General features: G+C 31.4%; 1 protein-coding gene across 4 annotated transcripts in view; it reads right to left on the minus strand.

Moving 5' to 3' along the window:
• Positions 1–18,907, minus strand: part of CSMD3 (CUB and Sushi multiple domains 3) — a 1,073,652-nt gene that overhangs the window by 71,033 nt on the left and 983,712 nt on the right. For 3 of the 4 annotated variants that reach the window (XM_065895021.1, XM_065895023.1, XM_065895020.1), the window contains 4 exons: positions 16,992–17,180; positions 11,154–11,339; positions 9,439–9,633; positions 6,766–6,939 (listed from right to left, as the gene is read on the minus strand). In XM_065895021.1, the coding sequence (XP_065751093.1) occupies positions 6,766–6,939; positions 9,439–9,633; positions 11,154–11,339; positions 16,992–17,180 (744 nt within the window). The remainder of the gene's footprint in view (positions 1–6,765; positions 6,940–9,438; positions 9,634–11,153; positions 11,340–16,991; positions 17,181–18,907) is intronic. The other variant, XM_065895022.1, reaches the window with a different exon arrangement.

The raw sequence follows: 18,907 nt of genomic DNA on the forward strand, positions 1-18,907 counted from the left end.
AAGGGAAGAAAAAAAACTATCACTATTTGCAGATACTATATACAGAAAATTCTAAAGATGCTACAAACTATTAGAAGTAATAAATGAATTCAGTATAGTTGCAGTATACAGAAATCTGTTGTACTTCTATACACTAACCATGAATGATCAGAAAGAGACATTAAGAAAACAATCCCATTTACAACTGCATAAAAATGAAGAAAATATCTAGAAATACATCTAATCACAGAGGTAAAAAACTTGTACTTGGAAAACTATAAGACACTGATGAAAGAAATTGAAGATGACACAAACTAATGGAAAGATACCCCATGTTCATGGGCTGGAAGAATTAATATTATTAAAATGACCATACTACTCAAGGAAATCTACAGGCTCAGAGCAATCCCTATCAAAATACTTTTCACAGAACTGAAACAAATAACTCTAAATTTTGTATGGAAACATAAATAGCCAAAAGGATCTTGAGAAAGAACAAAGCAAGAGGTATCACACTCCCTGATTACAATCTATACTACAAATCTACAGTAAACAAAACAGCACTGTGCTGGCACAGAAACAGACATATAGACCAATGGAACAGAATAGAGAGTCCAGAAATAAACCCACACTTATATGATCAGTTAACCTATGACGAAGGAAGCAAAAAAATAGAATGGGGCAAAGGCAGTCTCTTCAATAAATGGTATTGGGAAAATTAGACAGCTATATGCAACAAAATAAAACTGGATGACTTTCTTACCCCATATACAAAAATAAACTTAAAATGGATTAAAGACTTACGTATAAGATCTGAAACCATAAAACTCCTAGAAGAAAACATAAGCAGTGTGCTGTTTGACATCATCCTTAACAATAATTTTTAAGATCCGTCTTCTTTGACAAGGACAACAAAAGCAAAAATAAACAAATGGGACTACATCAAACTAAAAAGCTTTTGCATAGTGAAGGAAACTATCATCAAAACAAGAAGTCAGTCTGCTGAATTGGAGAAGATATACGAAAATCATATAACTGATGAAGAGTTAATATCCAAACTATATAAAGAACACATATAACTCAATAATAAGAAAAAAACCCAAATAGTCCAATTCAAAAAATGGGAAGAAGATCTGAATAGACATTTTTCCAAAGAAGACATACAAATTGCCAACAGGCACATGAAAAGATGCTTAATAGCGCTAATCATCAGGGAAATGCAAATCAAAACCACAAAGAGGTGTCACCTTACACCTGTCAGGATGGTTATTATCAGAAAGACAACAAGAAATAACAAGTGTTGGTGAGGAGGTAGAGAAAAGGAACTCTTTTGCACTCCTGGTGAGAATGTAAACTGGTCCAGCGACTATGGAAAACAGTATGGAGATTCCTCAAAAAATTAAAAATAGAGCTTCCATTCCACTACTGGGTATCTATCCAAAGGGAAAAAATAAATACTAATTCAAAAAGATTTATGCGCCTTCATGTTCATCACAGCATTATTTACAATAGCCAATATATGAAAGCAACCTAAGTGTCCCTCAATTGATGAATGGTTAAAGAAGATATGATACACACAACACACACACACACACACACACACACACGCACACGCAAATGCACAATGATATACTACGCAGCCATAAAAAGAACAGAATCTTGCCATTTGGAATAACATGGATGGACCTTGAGGGTATTAACCTAAGTGAAATAAGTCAGACAGAGAAAGACAAATATCACATGATTTCACTTATATTTGGAATCCAAAAAAACAAAAAAAGCAAACAAAACAAAACCTAGAGTCATAGATACAGAGACCAGATTAGAGGTTGTCAGAGGGAGGAGGGTTAGAGGGAATGTGAAATGGGTGAAGGGGATTAAAAAGTACAAAATTCCATTTATAAAATAAATGTCATGGGGATGTAATGTACAGTTTGGGGAATACAGTCAATAACATTGTATTAACTTTGTAAGGTGACAGACAGTAACTAGACTTACTGTCATAAACATTTTGTAATGTATACAAATGTTGAATCACTATGTTGTACAACTGAAACTAATATAATACTGTATACCAGTTATATCTCAATTTAGAAAAAAAAGAAAAAAACTATAGTAGACTAAGCAAAGACAAATATGTCACTGTAACACAATCAAGGTAGTCAAAAGTTAGAAGCTTTAAAAAAGAAAAAGTCAACAACATTGTTAGACTTCTAGCTAATCCTATCAACACACACAAAAAAGAGAGAACAAAATTACCAATAACAGGAATGAATGAAGTGACATCACTACAAAGCCTACAGATGTTAAAAGGATAAGGGAATATTAAGAACTGCTTTATGCCGATACATTTAACAATTCAGAATAAAAGGACAAAATCTTTGAAAATTGTATCATCCAAAAACTAACACAAGATAAAATAGAAAATATGAATAGTCCTTTATCTATTAAAGTATTGCAATTCTTAAACAATAACCTCCCCCCCAAAAATAACAGACTAATTTTTTTCACAGTAAATTCAATCAAATATTTAAGTAAAAAAGCAAGCAAAGAAACAAACAAAAAAACACCAATCTTACACAAACTCTTAGAAAATAGAAGAAAAAGAATCATTTCCTAACTTGCCTAATGAGGTAACCATAATCCCAATATTAAACCTGTAAAAGACACAGAAAAAAATGTCCTTCATGAACATAGATGCAGCACTGTTTAAAAAAAATTAGAAAATTAATACATGTAAAATACATCATGATTATCTGGGGTTTATCTAGAAATGACCAGTTGGTTTAAGATGAAATATTGACCACTGTCATCTACCATACTGACAGAATAAAAAGAGAGAAACATACATGGCTATTTCAATAGATGAAAATCATTTGGCAAAATTCAGTACCCAATCATGATAAAAACTAACAACAATTAGCAATATAAGGAAATATTCTCAACCTTATAAATACATCTAAGAAAAAAAGTTCATATTATATTTACTGATGAAATATTGAATTCTTTCCTCCTGATATAAGGAACAAGACATGGATGACCACTCTCACCAGTTCTGTTTAACATTGTTTGGTGGACCCTATCTAGTTCAATACACTAATACAAAGGAAGAAAGTAAAAACATAAAGTAGGAAACAAAACAGTAAAACTATTTCATGCTCAGATGACATATACATAGACAATGTTATTTTAAGAAAATCCTAAAACAAGTAAGTGAACTTGCAAAGAGGCAGGATATTAGATAAATATTTTGATAAATTTTATTTTTATGTACTAACATCAAACAATTGGAAATGTAATTTAAAATGAACAATATCACTTATATTAGTGTAAACATACTAAAGATTCTGTGGAATAAATTTAGCAATAGGTATACATAATCTCTATGGTAAAAAAAAATATTTGCTATTGCAAAAAAAAAGAAAGAAGACCTTAATAAATGAATAAATATACTAATGAATAAATACACTAACTTTACCATGTTTAGGAATTAGAAGAGTTAACATTGTTAGATGCCAATTCTCCCCAGACGATCTACAGATAGAATGCAATCCTACAGTCATTTTTAAAATAAACAATTAATAACCAAATTCTAAAACATATATGAAACTTCAAAGGACATAGAGTATCCAAAGTCATCCTGAAAAATAAGAACAAATTTTGAGGACATACACACAAAATTTCAAGATTTATTATAGAAGCTATTCAACCAAAAGTGCCAGACACTCTTCTGGAAAATACAAACAAACAAACAAAAAAACCCTCAACCTTACTTCATGATATATAAAACAACAAATGACTAAAATAAGTCATAGCTATAAAGTAAAACTGAAAACTGTAAAGCTTCTAGAAGAAAACATAAAAGAAAATCTTTGTGACTTATGGTTGAACAAGGTTTTCCTAAACAAGACACAGAAAGCAATAGCTAGAAAGAAAAAAAGATAGATTTTACAAAAATTGAAAACTTGTGCTCATTAGGACACCATTAAGAAATGAATAGGAAAGTCATAGGCTGGGAAAAAATATTAAAAAAAATAAGAATATATAAAGAACGCTATAAGTCATAATAAAAGGCAATTGAATATAAAAGATACTTCAGGAAAATTTACAGATGACCAATAAGACCAAGAAATTGTACTCGATCAGTAGTCATCAAGACAATGCAAATTAAACCTTGTAAGGTACCTTTTTGCACCCAAGAAGATGACTAAAATTAGAAGACTGGCTATACCATATGCTGCAGAAAATGTGAGACAGCCAGAACTCTTCCAGAAATTTTATTCCAGACTATGCAACAGAAAGGAATACACATGTCCACAAAAAGACTTTTACACAAATGTTCATAACAGCTTTACTCATAACAGCCCCAAACTGGAGAGAGTCCATGTGTCCATCAACAGGGGAATGACCAAAGTTTGGCATATACACACAACAGGATTCTACTCAGAGAATTTTTTTTAATTACTGATATACACAACAACATGAATGAAAGAGAATGAAAGAAACCTTACACGAAAAGAGTACATAATTTAGGATTCCCTTCATATGAATTTCTAGAACAGGGAAAACTACCATATGGTGAATAAAACAGAACAGTGACTGTCTCAGTGGGTAGGGGAGGAGACCTGCAGATTGACTATGAAGGGTCACAAGGAAGCTTTCTGAGGTAATGTTAATGTTCTACAACTATAGAGTGTTTAGTTACATAGGTGTACACATTTGTCAACACATATCTAACAAGTGTATTTATGATATGTGCATTTCACCATATGTACATTTACCAACATAAAAAAAGAAAGGAACCATGAGCAAATATGGAACTCTAGCTGATATGTATATAGAAACGTTTAACAATGCAGTGTACTGAATTTGGCAACTTCAAAATGCATCAAAAAGTAAAATGAATTGATGGATTGATAGAGGCATTGAAGGATGACTAGATATGTGATAAGCAAATACAACAAATGGCTAATCATGAAATCTAGGTGGTAGACATATGTATATACATAGTCAACTCTGAATTGAAAATTTCATAATAATTGGGAGTTTGGGAATAAATACACTATATTTAAAGAAACAATCATAAGCACATTCTAGTGGCCATTCTAGGCCAAAAGTGTCTGGGGCTATAAGGACAAGTTGTTTGCAGTCATGAGAAGAATGACTGGACTACATGACTTCTTAAGGTTAATTCAAAGCATAAGATTCTAGGATCTGCTTATTCGGCAATTGCACTTTCCTCCTACTGACACACTTTTGAGTTTATATTAGACGTCAACACTACATCCTATGCAAGAATATTGTTGTCTTTATAGACTGAGAGACAATGTTTGCTTACAAACATTCCTTTTATGCCCTGTCTTTCCACAGAACAGAATCAGGATTCTAAATAGGTGAATAAAACCACTTCCTATATACAATATTCAATAAATAACATATAACATACAGTAGTAGTTCATCGGGGCAAAGAGTTATAAAATATAGTATCTTAAATTTAGTTTACATATATTTTCAAATGCAGAAGTAAACTAAGTAATCTGTAATTGAAATAAGCAGAACCAAACCCAGGTTAGAAACTAGTAAGAAATATTTTATTTTATCATCTAATCCTATATTAACACATAATGATTTAATATCTTTACCATTTTCTTTTTTATATAATAGTCTTATAGCATAGTCAAATAAATATGTGTACTCTTATAAAGAAACCATTGTTACTGGGTTTCCAAGTACACCTACTAACAAATATTCCTGAGAGTTGAAAAAAAGAATTTTAACCAAAATCTCTAGCTATACCCTTTTAAGTTTCAAATAATGAATGTATCACCATAAATATATTCAAGCTTATTATCAAAACAATATGTATTTAAACTGCTAAAATATAGACTTTTCTGTCATGTCATATTTTTAAATAGTAAAATTTTAGAGACAAAACATTGTACAAATTTAGCAACACCTTGTTCATAATAATCAGCAATTTTTAAATTAGTAAACCTAAAGATTATGCCTTGTTTCCAAAAGGCAAGTGGGTAGTTATTATAACAATTATTATTATTACCTAATTCAATACTTGCTGTCATTTCTTGAAATAACTTTAGAGAAAAATAAAGCATAAATCATACAATTCTCTTAAGATAATTACTGAAGTCTCTGAAAAAAGGGATAAAGCCTAAATCATAATATTCCTTTAATAATAAGAGAAGGGGTAAGAAGAACTAGCTATTCAGTCTCTTAATGAACAGCTTTTTACAGTGAATTAAAAAACCTAAGGGAAAAAAACCCTATTTTCCTAAAATCAGGTTTGAAAAATAGATTTTTTAAAGTTTTAATACAAAGTAATACTACACATGTTGAAATGTTAGGAAATAAGAAGGGAGAAAGATATTTAAACGTGGAACTTGTTTTTCTTCTTTAGTCATTACCTTAAGCAAATAGGTGAAAGGAGAATTGACTATGGTTTAGAATGAATTAACTGTTACAGTGATTAATCCAGCTGAGTATGCAGACATTCAGCAATTAGTTTTTACCTTTTATTTTCACCATGCCTGGAAGATAAATGTGTCTCTCCTTAATGACATAAGATTCTCATTTGGAATGCTAGTTGATTAACTTTAAGAGTTATCTGTTTAATAGCTTTTCTACCATGAGATATTTTAAAAGTTAAATATTTTCCAATTTTTATTATCCTTACTGAGTGAATATAAGTTATTATCTCTTATTATGAAAAAGGGCTGCCTTTCTAGAGGGAGAAAAAATGTTTGGTTAAAATGACTTAAAAACCTGTACCTAAGCATCTGGTTTCCGATCCACTCCAAAGACCTGAAGAAAAGCATTCACGTACAGCGGAGCCCACAAGCATGAATCCTGAATCACAGGTAAAGATGGCCGTTGAGCCATATGAAGTTTGAGTTCCAATCTTATTTCCATTTGGAGGTGTAGGTAGTTCTCCACAGGAAATAACTTGAAAACAATAAAAAAATAAAAACGCTTAAAGACATAGTCAATATGAACTTGTAACAAAACCATGCTGTGATTTGATATATTTACAATTGAAATTGACATTTGTAAAACATGTTTGAATGATTATGAAAGTGGAGAGAAAATAGATGACATAATTTAAAATTTATCCCCTTTGAGTCCCCATAAATCTTCTAAGTAACAGTGACATGTGATGAAGATATTTTGTTTGCATTTTCTGCGTAGCCAACCTGGTCACCCAACAGGTTGTAATGAAAAAATAATAATAAGATTAAGAGAGGATAATTTATTAGTCCAAAGTCTTTCTCTGACTTATCAAGTGACATTGGGCAATCCCTTTGACTTACCTGAGCCAGTTTCCTCATTATCTAAGATCATAAGTGCAAATAATTTTTGTTGTACACTCTACAGTTTACAAAGCCCTTTACATGTGAAATATCATTTGATTCTCACTAGAACCATTAGATTATAATTATATTTCACATTTTGGTTTTAGGTTTTAAAAAACTAAAAAATAGAGATTAACTGACTTGCTAGGTCATTCAGAACCCAACTCTTATAACACCTTCATATTTAAAGACCACAAATGAAATTTCTTTCTAGAATAAAAACAATAATAGATAGCACTTATTGAGTGCTTTTGTACCAGACACTAACACTTTATCTTACGCAATTCTCAAAACAACTCTATGAGATAGGTGCAATCATTATCTGAATTGTGTGCACTAGGATATGGACACATAAGAGGAAAGTAACTTTAATAAGATTCCACAGCCTATAAACAGCTAAATCAAAATTTAAACCTAGCCATTTAACTCAAGAATTGAATACTTAACCACCAGTCTTTATTCTGGCTCCAGCTCTGGCTTTCAGCTCTAGGCTTTAGGAGTCTATTAAACAAATAGAAAATTTGCAGACTTTAAAAAATTGCATGTAGAATTTAAGATGTACCGATTGTTTTGAACTAATACCCCAAACAATCCTTTGAGGTAGCTATAATATTTATTAATATTAATAATACTGATATTTATATCATTTTAATTTCAAAGATGAATAAATGGAGGACCAGAAAAAAAAAACTGTTCTTTCCATTTTTCTCAATGAATTGTAATTCCTAGATTCCTGTCTTTCCTGCATTCTTACCTGTGGGCAGGAACCTGATCTTATGTAGAACTTAAATTTTTTCTATATAGTAAAGGATTGAACACAAAGAAACCAGACAAACATTTGTTCAATAAATGCTTCTGCTGTAGATAATTTTTTTCCTTCTCTTTGAAACATCCTTATCCCATGTGCCCTTTTAATGAAATTATAATGGAAGAAGAATGAGCGTAGAGGAAGATCCTGGGTGAAAACCGAAGAGAGTAAAGCAAAAACTTACAATACATATGCCATATTTTTAGAATATGTAGTATAATTTAGATATGTATTTTGAGATTTTTAATTCATCAATATGATTATCTTATAAAAAATGGCAACCCCCCAAATCCTATGCTTAATATGGAGATTAAGAAAATAAATATTCCTAAGTAAAATATTACTAGGTACTTGCGTACTTACTATATATGGTTATCTGTTATGTTAAAATTTTAGTCTCCATAATCCAGACTTCAAATGTTTTATTAGTTTATTTATAAATTATGTATCCATATCATAAATGCTGTAAAACTGTGTTGAACATGAAATGAAAGGATGAATTTTCAGCCTAGCATACTTCCTGGTACTAAGTAAACTCAGTAAATGTAGTAAAGAAAGTTCAAAGGAAGATCAAGATATTTCATCTGATTATCCTATGTTAAGTTAGCTTATCTACATTAGACACTAGCTATTTATAAGAATGTATGAAAATAGAATGACTAAGATGTTCAGTTTGATTCAATAAATATTTATTGAGCTCCTGCTCTGAATCAGGTTCTAGCTGATATTTTCAACGTGTAACACAATTAAATCATAATAATAACTATGAGATAGGTATTATTGTAATTTTCTGGTTTAAGAAATAGAATAAACATCATATAACATCAAAAGGCAAGGTTTTAACTAGACTCCATGGGTTGAAACCCAATTATCCACTATTTATAGGCTCTGTGACTTGTGTAACAAGATAAAAATTCTTGGGTTCAGTTTCCTTTCTGATAAAATAAATATAATAATGTCAACTTATTTATAGAATGGGAACTAAGGAGTAAATGAAACAATACATGTAAAGGGCTAAAAGCAGTGTGTAGTTGTTTTAATAAATGATAGACCTAGAATCTAAGGGAAGGATTTCTGAATCCAAAGCCCCTGTTGTTGTTGTTTTTTAATAAGCATTTACAAATACCAAAAACAGTTACAAAATTTTAAGATGACTTGAGAATAAATGACCTTTTTAAATAATATTACCTCAATATTGCTCTAGCATATGTAGAAAAAAGAAGTGATCAAGCAATTCAATCACCAATGATTGCATATGAAATGTTTAGCGGAGTGTTTACTTACTTTGGCAATATGGTCTTTCATTTCTCCAACTCCAAGTACCATTAGGAAGACATTCAATAGAAGCAGGACCTAGTCCGTGATAACCAGGATCACAGCTGAAAACTACCTTGGTTTTGTATTCATAATGGGAACCATTCACAATTCTCCATCTTCCGTGTTCCAGAGTAAAGGAGTTGATGCTTGGGCATGTAACAACTATATAAAAACCAAAGAGATAAATGCTAATAAGTCAGTCATGTCTGTTCTACCTCTTAATTATATCTCATGTCTATTCCATTCTTAGTTCACCATTTCCTGAGTTCCTTCACTATTGTGCCATAAAAGCATTTTTTTTCATGTTAATCTTTCCACTCCTTCAGTTCTATGGTACTGTTGGCAGTTCTGTGAACATGTCATGCTATTTCACACTTGAAAGTCTTTGTACATATTATTCTATGCACCTAGAATCCCTATTATTGACTTTTCCATTCTTCCTTTTTTGGATTATCATATCCAAGTTTATTCCTTAGTACAGGAAGACATGAAGTATATTTTAGTGATGAACCAAACCAATAACATTAGTTTGTTAAAATTGTCTGACTTTCTTGAAGCTGATTTAAAAGTATTCTTTTTCCTTTTTTCCCAGCTTTACTGAGTTATATTTGACACAAAGTGGATAAAAGGGAATACTTGTACAAGTTGTGAACGTAAACTGGTAAAGCCACTATGGAATACGTACATACAGCAGTATGGAGGTTCCTCAAAAATTGAAACTGTAACTATCATATTAATCACCAATCCCACTTCGGGATATATACCCAAAGGAAATGAAATCAAGATCTCAGAGAGAGATCTACACTCTCATGTTCATTGCAGCATTAGTCACAATAGGCAAGATACAGAAATAACCTACTCTCTTTTCTTTAAAAGTTTTGGAAGGACTATATTTTGAGGAAATTTGTTTTATGAGAATGATCTTTTTATGCAAGACTTGTGATATAAACTTCAGCTAATTCAAAACTTGCTCAGCATAAGCAGACACATTATTAGACACTTATGTTAAGATTGCAAATAATTTAACAGCCCCATTTTAAATGAAATCACAGCTAAGTTGAAATGTTAGTACTAAATAGAAGAAGTAATTGATTTATAGAGAAAAATCAAAGACCTTATTTAAAGACTCATTTTCTAATCCTTTTCTACCAAATATTTTATCTGAATTATTTTCTATAACCATTATATAATATTCATTTACCTATTACAGTATTGATGGCAGGAATGAGAACTATTCTAAATGTAAGTAACCTGAAGAATTCTGACAAAAGTTGAATATTATGGATCATCTCATTAGCATCATTTATGTTTATAAAAATCAGTTGAATGTATTAAAATATAATTTTATTAATGTAAACAAAATCTTTTTTCAAAGACCTATGTATTGAAAACACATGCTGATTGATGGATGACTTTTTACAAAATAAATAAAACGTTGCTATGTAAAATAAAATGCCACTTTATTTTTTTGACATAAATATTCTGGAGCTTCTGAAAATGAGTAAAACTGTCCTTATACTGTATTTCAGTTCTTCCTAGTACAAGACAGCTTAATTTACTTCTATTTCCCTCTTAGACATCATTTTAGGGAATGGTTCTAAAATCTGAAAAATACATAAAATTTCAGATCATATAAGATGCCAGTAGAAACACAAGTGATGAAATTTCCTTAACATACATACCAACACAGCGAGGAGTCTTGTTATGATTGCTCCAAGTTCCATCTGATTGACAGACAGCAGTGGTAAGTTCCTTAGATGACAATCTATATCCATCATTACAAAAATAGGTAACTCGGGTTCCTACCAAGTAGTCTGTTGTGAGTATTCCTCCATTTGTTGGAGCTTTAGGAATCCCACAGGAAATTGCTAAAATAAATACATACATACAAAACCAAAGAAACAGAAAAATAATTAGATAAGTCTCATAGGGTATAAAGCATGTAAAACTATTTGGAATTTTATTAATTCCTCTGAAACAATTTCAGAATATCTTCAGCAAAACCTTTTTTGAACTACAACTTTCTGAATCAATTATTTCAAACTCTGATTGAATGTCTTTTTAAATTGGTGAATCTATACACTATTAAAACTTTATTTCTTGGTTTCTTACTTAGTTTCTTGTCAGCATGTGCATGGTTATCAGCATGCACACAGATTATAAGAGAAGGCAAGTTAAGTAAATATAGAGTGTATTAGTGCTAATACATGTGTGGACCTAGCAAGTTCGGTCAATTCAATTTGACAGTATTAAAGATTATAAAGGTAGTGGTAACCAACACTCATCAGGGTTTCGGCCAGGAGTAAAACAAATAGATTTATTTTACCTGGAGGCTGGATATTACTTTGTCTTAGGTCCAGCCAAACTCTATGTGCTTGTGCACCTCCCATAGAATATCATGTGTACGGATATATTTAATAAATATAGGGCCAGGACTTATCATCTTAAAACCTAGTTTGGATCTTCCTGCATTTCACTGATACGTCTCAGATGTCTTGGTTTTTATCTACAATAAATCTGATTTACGTAAAAGTTAGTTTTACCATAATGGGATAATTACAGTATAAATTTATATTTCAATAGTTTATTGTATAAAATCAGAAAACCTCTAAATTCTGAAATAACTAGTTTTATTGGTTTCATATAAGAGATTCTAAACTTGTAACTATTTTTCTCGTATCAAAAGAAATAATAGAAAGATACGAGTTTAGTTTGAGTATTTACAAAAGCTGTAAATATTCTGTCTCCATTTCAACCTAAAATTGTTTCTACTTCTCTTATAAAATCTACCACTTAGGTGTTTAATTTTAATTAATTCATGCAAATTGACTACAAAGTAAAAAAAAAAATCTTAGTAAAACACATATAAAATTCTCAAAGTGGAATAGCAGACTCCCTACTGGTGAATAGCTTGATCTTTTGTAATTTGATAACCTGCAAATTATAAACAGAAAAGTAGTACTATTGATTTAATAAATTATATAAGCAATCTCATATAATTATGTTATTATTCTTGCTATCTAATTATAGACCTCTAAAACAGTGTTGCAAAGGTAAATGGTTCCCTGATGTCTGTTAAAGCAATATTTGTATTTCCACTTGGGACTTCTGGGTATTTCAATTTGTAATAAACTGTTTCCCCACTGAATCCCCACCAAAGATCATGTATTTACTCATTTTTTAAAAATTAGCTGTACATTGTTGGGGTAGAGTAGGTTAAACTTAGAGCAAAGTAACAATGAAATTTAGTTTAAATAATATAGGTTCCATACATGTATTTAGTATATAATGATTGTATTTTAGAATTGAAAAAAAGACAACATACTAAAATGATAGGATAAATGTGCCTGTAGATACTATACAATTTAACTTCTTAGCTAAAAAAAAAAGGAAAACAAACAGAGTTCAGAAGAACCATCATCACTGAGTGATTGTCAGAAGTTCTCTGCAGAACTCTGAAACAAGCACAAATTAAAAGTGAAACAAAGATGTCCCCATACCTGTACTTGGTTTTTATATTAAATGTACTAAATATTAACCTGTTTTAAAAGTGTATAGAGTTATCTTACTATGGTCTGATGGCATTTCCCTAACGGTTCATCATGTTGAACATTTTTAATGTGTTCATTTGCCAGTTGTATATCTCAAATGTTCACGTATATCTCATGTTGGTAGTGAATGTTGGCTGATATTTTCCTTTTTATAATAACTAAGAAGACAATAAAAGAAATGTGTTAGAACTTGAAAAAAATAAAGTGAAACAGGGAATACAAAGTGACTGTTTCTGCATAACCCTGTACAATACTCGATTGTATACAGGGATGATAATGGTTTAATTAGTGATAGGGCAGGGAGTCAATGAATGATTAGTTAATGTGTAGACAAAGAAACAAAACACCTTCTCAAACCGAAATAGAGATAACAGACTAAATTTTCTATCTTGAATTGTGTTCACATTGCGTAACCACAGCTTAAGTAAATATATGTGAGGATGTATAAGGAGACTGAAGAGACAAGAAGAATAAAAATAACTGAAGAATGCAAAACAAATTTGGAACAAAACAAAAATTGTGTGAATAGCTCTCCCCAATGACATTTAACCCTTTCATTTCAATTAGCTATGCCCAAACACAGGTCATATACAACAAACAATTTTATAAAATAATTAATGTTTTAAAATTGTTTCAGTGAAAATAAAGGATCAATTTTGGAAATGATTCTTTGAGTTATAAATATTTCATCATGTTACTATGCAAAATATCTTATTTTTCAGCTACATTTTGATTTACCAAAATATACAAGCAGCTCATGAAGCTCAATATCAAGAAAACAAACAACCCAATCCAAAAATGGGCAGACGACCTAAACAGACATTTCTCCAAAGAAGATATACAGATTGCCAACAAACATATGAAAGTATACTCAACATCACTAATCATTAGAGAAATGCAAATCAAAACTACAATGCGGTATCACCTCACACCAGTAAGAATGGCCATCATCAAAAAATCTACAAACAATAAATGCTAGAGAGGGTGTGGAGAAAAGGGAACCCTCTTGCACTATTGGCAGGAATGTAAATTGGTGCAGCCACTGTGGAGAACAGTATGGACATTCTTAAAAAACTAAAAATAGAACTACCATATGGCCCAGCAATCCCACTACTGGTCATATACCCTGAGAAAACCATAATTCAAAAAGAGTCATGTACCACAATGTTCACTGCAGCACTATTTACAATAGCCAGGACATGAAAGCAACCTAAGTGTCCATCGACAGATGAACAGATAAAGATGTGGCACATATATACAATGGAATATTGCTCAGCCATAAAGAGAAATGAAATTGAGTTATTTGTAGTGAGGTAGATGGACCTAGAGTCTGTCATACAGAGTGAAGTAAATCAGAAAGAGAAAAACAAATACTGTATGCTAACACATATATATGGAATCTAAAAAAAAAAAAAAAGATTCCGAAGAACCTAGGGGAAGGACAGGAATAAAGATGTAGATGTAGAGAATGGACTTGAGGACATAGGGAGGGGGAAGGGTAAGCTGGGACAAAGTGAGAGAGTGGCATGGACATATATACATTACCAAATATAAAATAGATAGCTAGTGGGAAGCAGCTGCATGGCACAGGAACATCAGCTAGTAGCTTTGTGTCCACCTAGAGGGGTGGGATAGGGAGGGTGGAAGGGAGATGCAAAAGGGAGGAGAAATGGGGATATGCATATATGTATAGTTGATTTACTTTGTTAAACAGCAGAAACTAACACACCATTGTAAAGCAATTATACTCAAATGAAGATGTTAAAAAAAATAACCTATTTGTAATTTTAGAAAAATTTCAAATCAAGAACAATTAAAAAATGCTCCATATATAAATGCCATATTATATAAAAAAATCAATGAAATTATACTGCTGACACTACAAAGCAATTTCAAAACTTCAGAAAGTTCAGGATAATTTTTTATTTTAACCAACAGTTAATTATTTTCACTAAAGGTTTCTCAAAGATTATCTATATATATATAAACAATCCTTAATAACTGAAATTTAATTGTTCAAAGTTCAGTGCATTTAAATGTTTATTTAAAATCTATATGATTTAGAAGTTATTATATATATTTTAAATTCCTGTGATTCTAAAATTATGAGATCATGATTCTTTCTCAAACCAATTCTGGGAAACCATTTAATACTAAAAATGTATGAATACTCCTGCTATTCATTGGTCAAAGGAAAGCAGATGTTTTGCTAGTTTATTAAAATGTATCTATTCTACATGAAGTCAGTACCTTCAATTATGGTAACCCATTAAGTTTAGGATACATCCCAGAATTCTAGTAAGTAATTAATGTTTCTGGATCAGCAATATAAGGAAACAGTTCTTTCATTTCTCATTTATTTATACATGCCTATGAAAGCTATATTTTCATGAATTAGAAATTGCAATTTAACAGGTAAAATAAACCATTTTGGGTATCTGGTAATACCTATTCTCTGCTCATTTTAACTTGCTGCTGTTTAAATTTTAACTGATATCTTTTATATTTTATTTGTTTTATATAAATTGCCTCCAATAAGTAGATGATAGGTAACATCCATTATTTATTAACTGAAAGCATCCTTTTTTTTTTTTACATCTTTATTGGAGTATAATTGCTTTACAATGGTGTGTTAGTTTCTGCTTTATAACAAAGTGAATCAGCTATACATATACATATGTTCCCATATCTCTTCCCGCTTGCATCTCCCTCCCTCGCACCCTCCCTATCCCACCCCTCCAGGCGGTCACAAAGCACCGAGCTGATCTCCCTGTGCTATGCTGCTGCTTCCCACTAGCTATCTACCTTACGTTTGGTAATGTATATATGTCCATGCCTCTCTCTAACTTTGTCACAGCTTTTACCCTCCCCCCTTCCCATATCCTCAAGTCCATTCTCTGGTAGGTCTGTGTCTTTATTCCTGTCTTACCCCTAGGTTCTTCATGACATTTTTTTTCTTAAATTCCATATATATGCGTTAGCATACGGTATTTGTCTTTCTCTTTCTGACTTACTTCACTCTGCATGACAGACTCTAGGTGTATCCACCTCATTACAAATAGCTCAATTTCGTTTCTTTTTATGGCTGAGTAATATTCCATTGTATATATGTGCCACATCTTCTTTATCCATTCATCTGATGATGGACACTTAGGTTGTTTCCATCTCCGGGCTATTATGTGAGGGTTCATAGTTGTTATATATGCCTCCACAGGCTGGGTAAAATAAATCAAATATAAATTTAAATTTCATATTACAAAATAATGTGATGTTCAAAAATTTTCAGAGTCCAATGACATTACATTTTCTTTATGTTGAACTTGTCTTTATTACTATACCTAGCTAAGAGACTCAACTACTCTTTAAAAACAAGACCTAGTCCAAAGCTCTAAAATGTGCCATTTGTTGACTTGTCATTTTTTTGCTATAGCCGGATACAATGCTCAGAGAGTGCCTTGCTTTTTAACAAAATAAAATGGAAATGAAAGACATCTCTGTTGAGTTACCTAAACAGTGAAGAAAAAATGTGGTAATTGGCTACATTTTCCTCTTTTAAATTTGTTGCACTGAGAGCACATTTTTGCATACTTGAGAGTGAACATCATCAGTGACCTTGCCTACTCTTATCCCCTCTTTTCTCTCTGCAGACTCCACACTAACACACACTCCAGCTCTGGGTCATTCATTTTCTGACAGCAAAGTGACGGGAATGGTAGATGCATGAGTAAAGTATGCATATAAGTGGATAGAGTAAAGGTATAAATCACGTAACAACAAATGAAGAATTATAAGACAATGTGTCTCAAGCTCCTCAAATTTATCAGTCTGTGTTTTTCAGCCTTATTTTCCTTAGAGGTATCTATAATATGGTTCTGCATATTTATAATTTTGGAAGTTTCAGCAATCCAAATAAAAGTTAAACGGGGTTAATCTTTTATTAATGTGCCATTTCTGGTTAATATACTTCACCTTGACAAGCAGGGACCGGTGCATCCCATGTATGATACCCATAGGAAGACTTTCTGCACACAGCACTGCTTTTCCCAACAAGTCGGAATCCTCGATCACAGGCCCAGCGGACCACACTATTAAGCTGTCCACCTGTCTGACTGATAATGTATCCATGAGGTGGGGATTCTGGTGTACTACAGTAGAAAGCTTTTTAAAAGAAAAAAATAAAAATCATATAAAATTAATGAATCAGAAACTCTTTACAATCTAGAGTTATAAAAACCTTAAAGTAAATACTAGTTCATAAAAATTGGCCAATTCAATTGCCATCTATGTGAGTTTTACTTCATATGGACATATATTATTTTCCATCCACCTGACAATCTAGTGACATAACTTTTAGGAGACATAACTATTTCTGGGCTTTCTTCTGATTCTTATTATCACTGGAGATGTCTCCTAATTGAAATACATTATACCTTCTTAATACCCTGGAGGTTCAAAAGCCCTACAAATAGTTTATTGAATTTTGGAACTGGTATTTCCTGTCATCTGAAGGGCCTAAATGCCACAGTTTAGTAGCAATATTTTAGAGCATGTTGTTTACATGTCACTTTGAAATTACCTGCAGACACCTATGTCATGTTAGTTCATGCATTTCATTTTGGTGGATGTCTAAAATAGTCCCTCCACATTCCATAATCCTCTCTTCCAGTTTATTAAAGAGTTTCCATGCTGCCAAGAGTGCTTATATATGGTGATAAAAAATGCCAATAAAATAAAACTTCTTTCATCTCCTGAAGTCTAGAATGTCAAAAGATAACGTGAAATGGCTTTTTCATATATATGTACTTTTGAGACTATTCAGCATGGCAGGATCCATTTACCCTTTGAAACTGAAACTTCAATGTATTCATCTGAGAAAAAAATGAGGCTTTAGGGGTAAATAGTAAGAAACAGATTGGACTTAGAATATATATGTCATAACCTGTCATTTTCTAAAGGAAAAATTTATATTCAATATGTCAAGCTGTTCTTGGGGCCAAAAATGATGTTTTCATTACATTTATATCTAACTTTGTCATGAATATCAACATAAATAAGGATTAGTCTTTAATATAGTGAACTTATGCTTATAACTGTTGGATTTGAATGATTTCCCTTTAAGTTATTATGGTTATTAAAAATATAATTTAACATTCTGACTTTTTAAATACAGTCTGGCACAACTTTAATAAAAAGACATTTACAAAGTTCACATTCAAATATGAAAAACCTCAAGAATGACTTGGGCGTATGTTTAAATTTTTAAACATTTCTCCTTTGCATGCCTAATAACATTTTTCAAATTTAATAGATATCTATTATAGGATAAAACTTGTAAACATGCTATAATGTCAGTGACGAGTTACTTCTAATATGTAAAAGACAAATTGTTGATAAAGGCAAATTATCACCTTATAGTTTTAAAATCAAAGTAGACAAAAATGGTATTTGCACATAACATACATATATGCAAATTTATATAAATGAGTAAAATTCATGAGTTTATCTTTACAACTGGAATTCAAAATTTTATTTAAGTCCATGTCTACAATTGTTGTGTCAGAATAATCTATAAAATATTTAAGAAAGTAATTTTCAGTAGAATTGATTAGCAATGACCCATACCTTGGGGAGACATGGTCTGAACACTGGAGAGATAGAGATGGTTGATTGGGTCTGAAGTATTCTGTTATTGAGCACATACCTATGGCATCTGACATGATTTAGGATGGCAATAAAGAGAAGGGATATAATCTTTGCATAATGGAAAACTATGTACACTTAACAAGAAAATTACTGTCTCAGTATTAGTAGACCTTATAAACAAGAAGGCATACAGGAAAAGCTATTTCATCTTGATAATAAGAAGGATTTTCAGCCTACATCTT

Source organism: Phocoena phocoena, chromosome 17 (genome assembly GCF_963924675.1).
Source record: "Phocoena phocoena chromosome 17, mPhoPho1.1, whole genome shotgun sequence".
Lineage (NCBI taxonomy): Eukaryota > Metazoa > Chordata > Mammalia > Artiodactyla > Phocoenidae > Phocoena > Phocoena phocoena.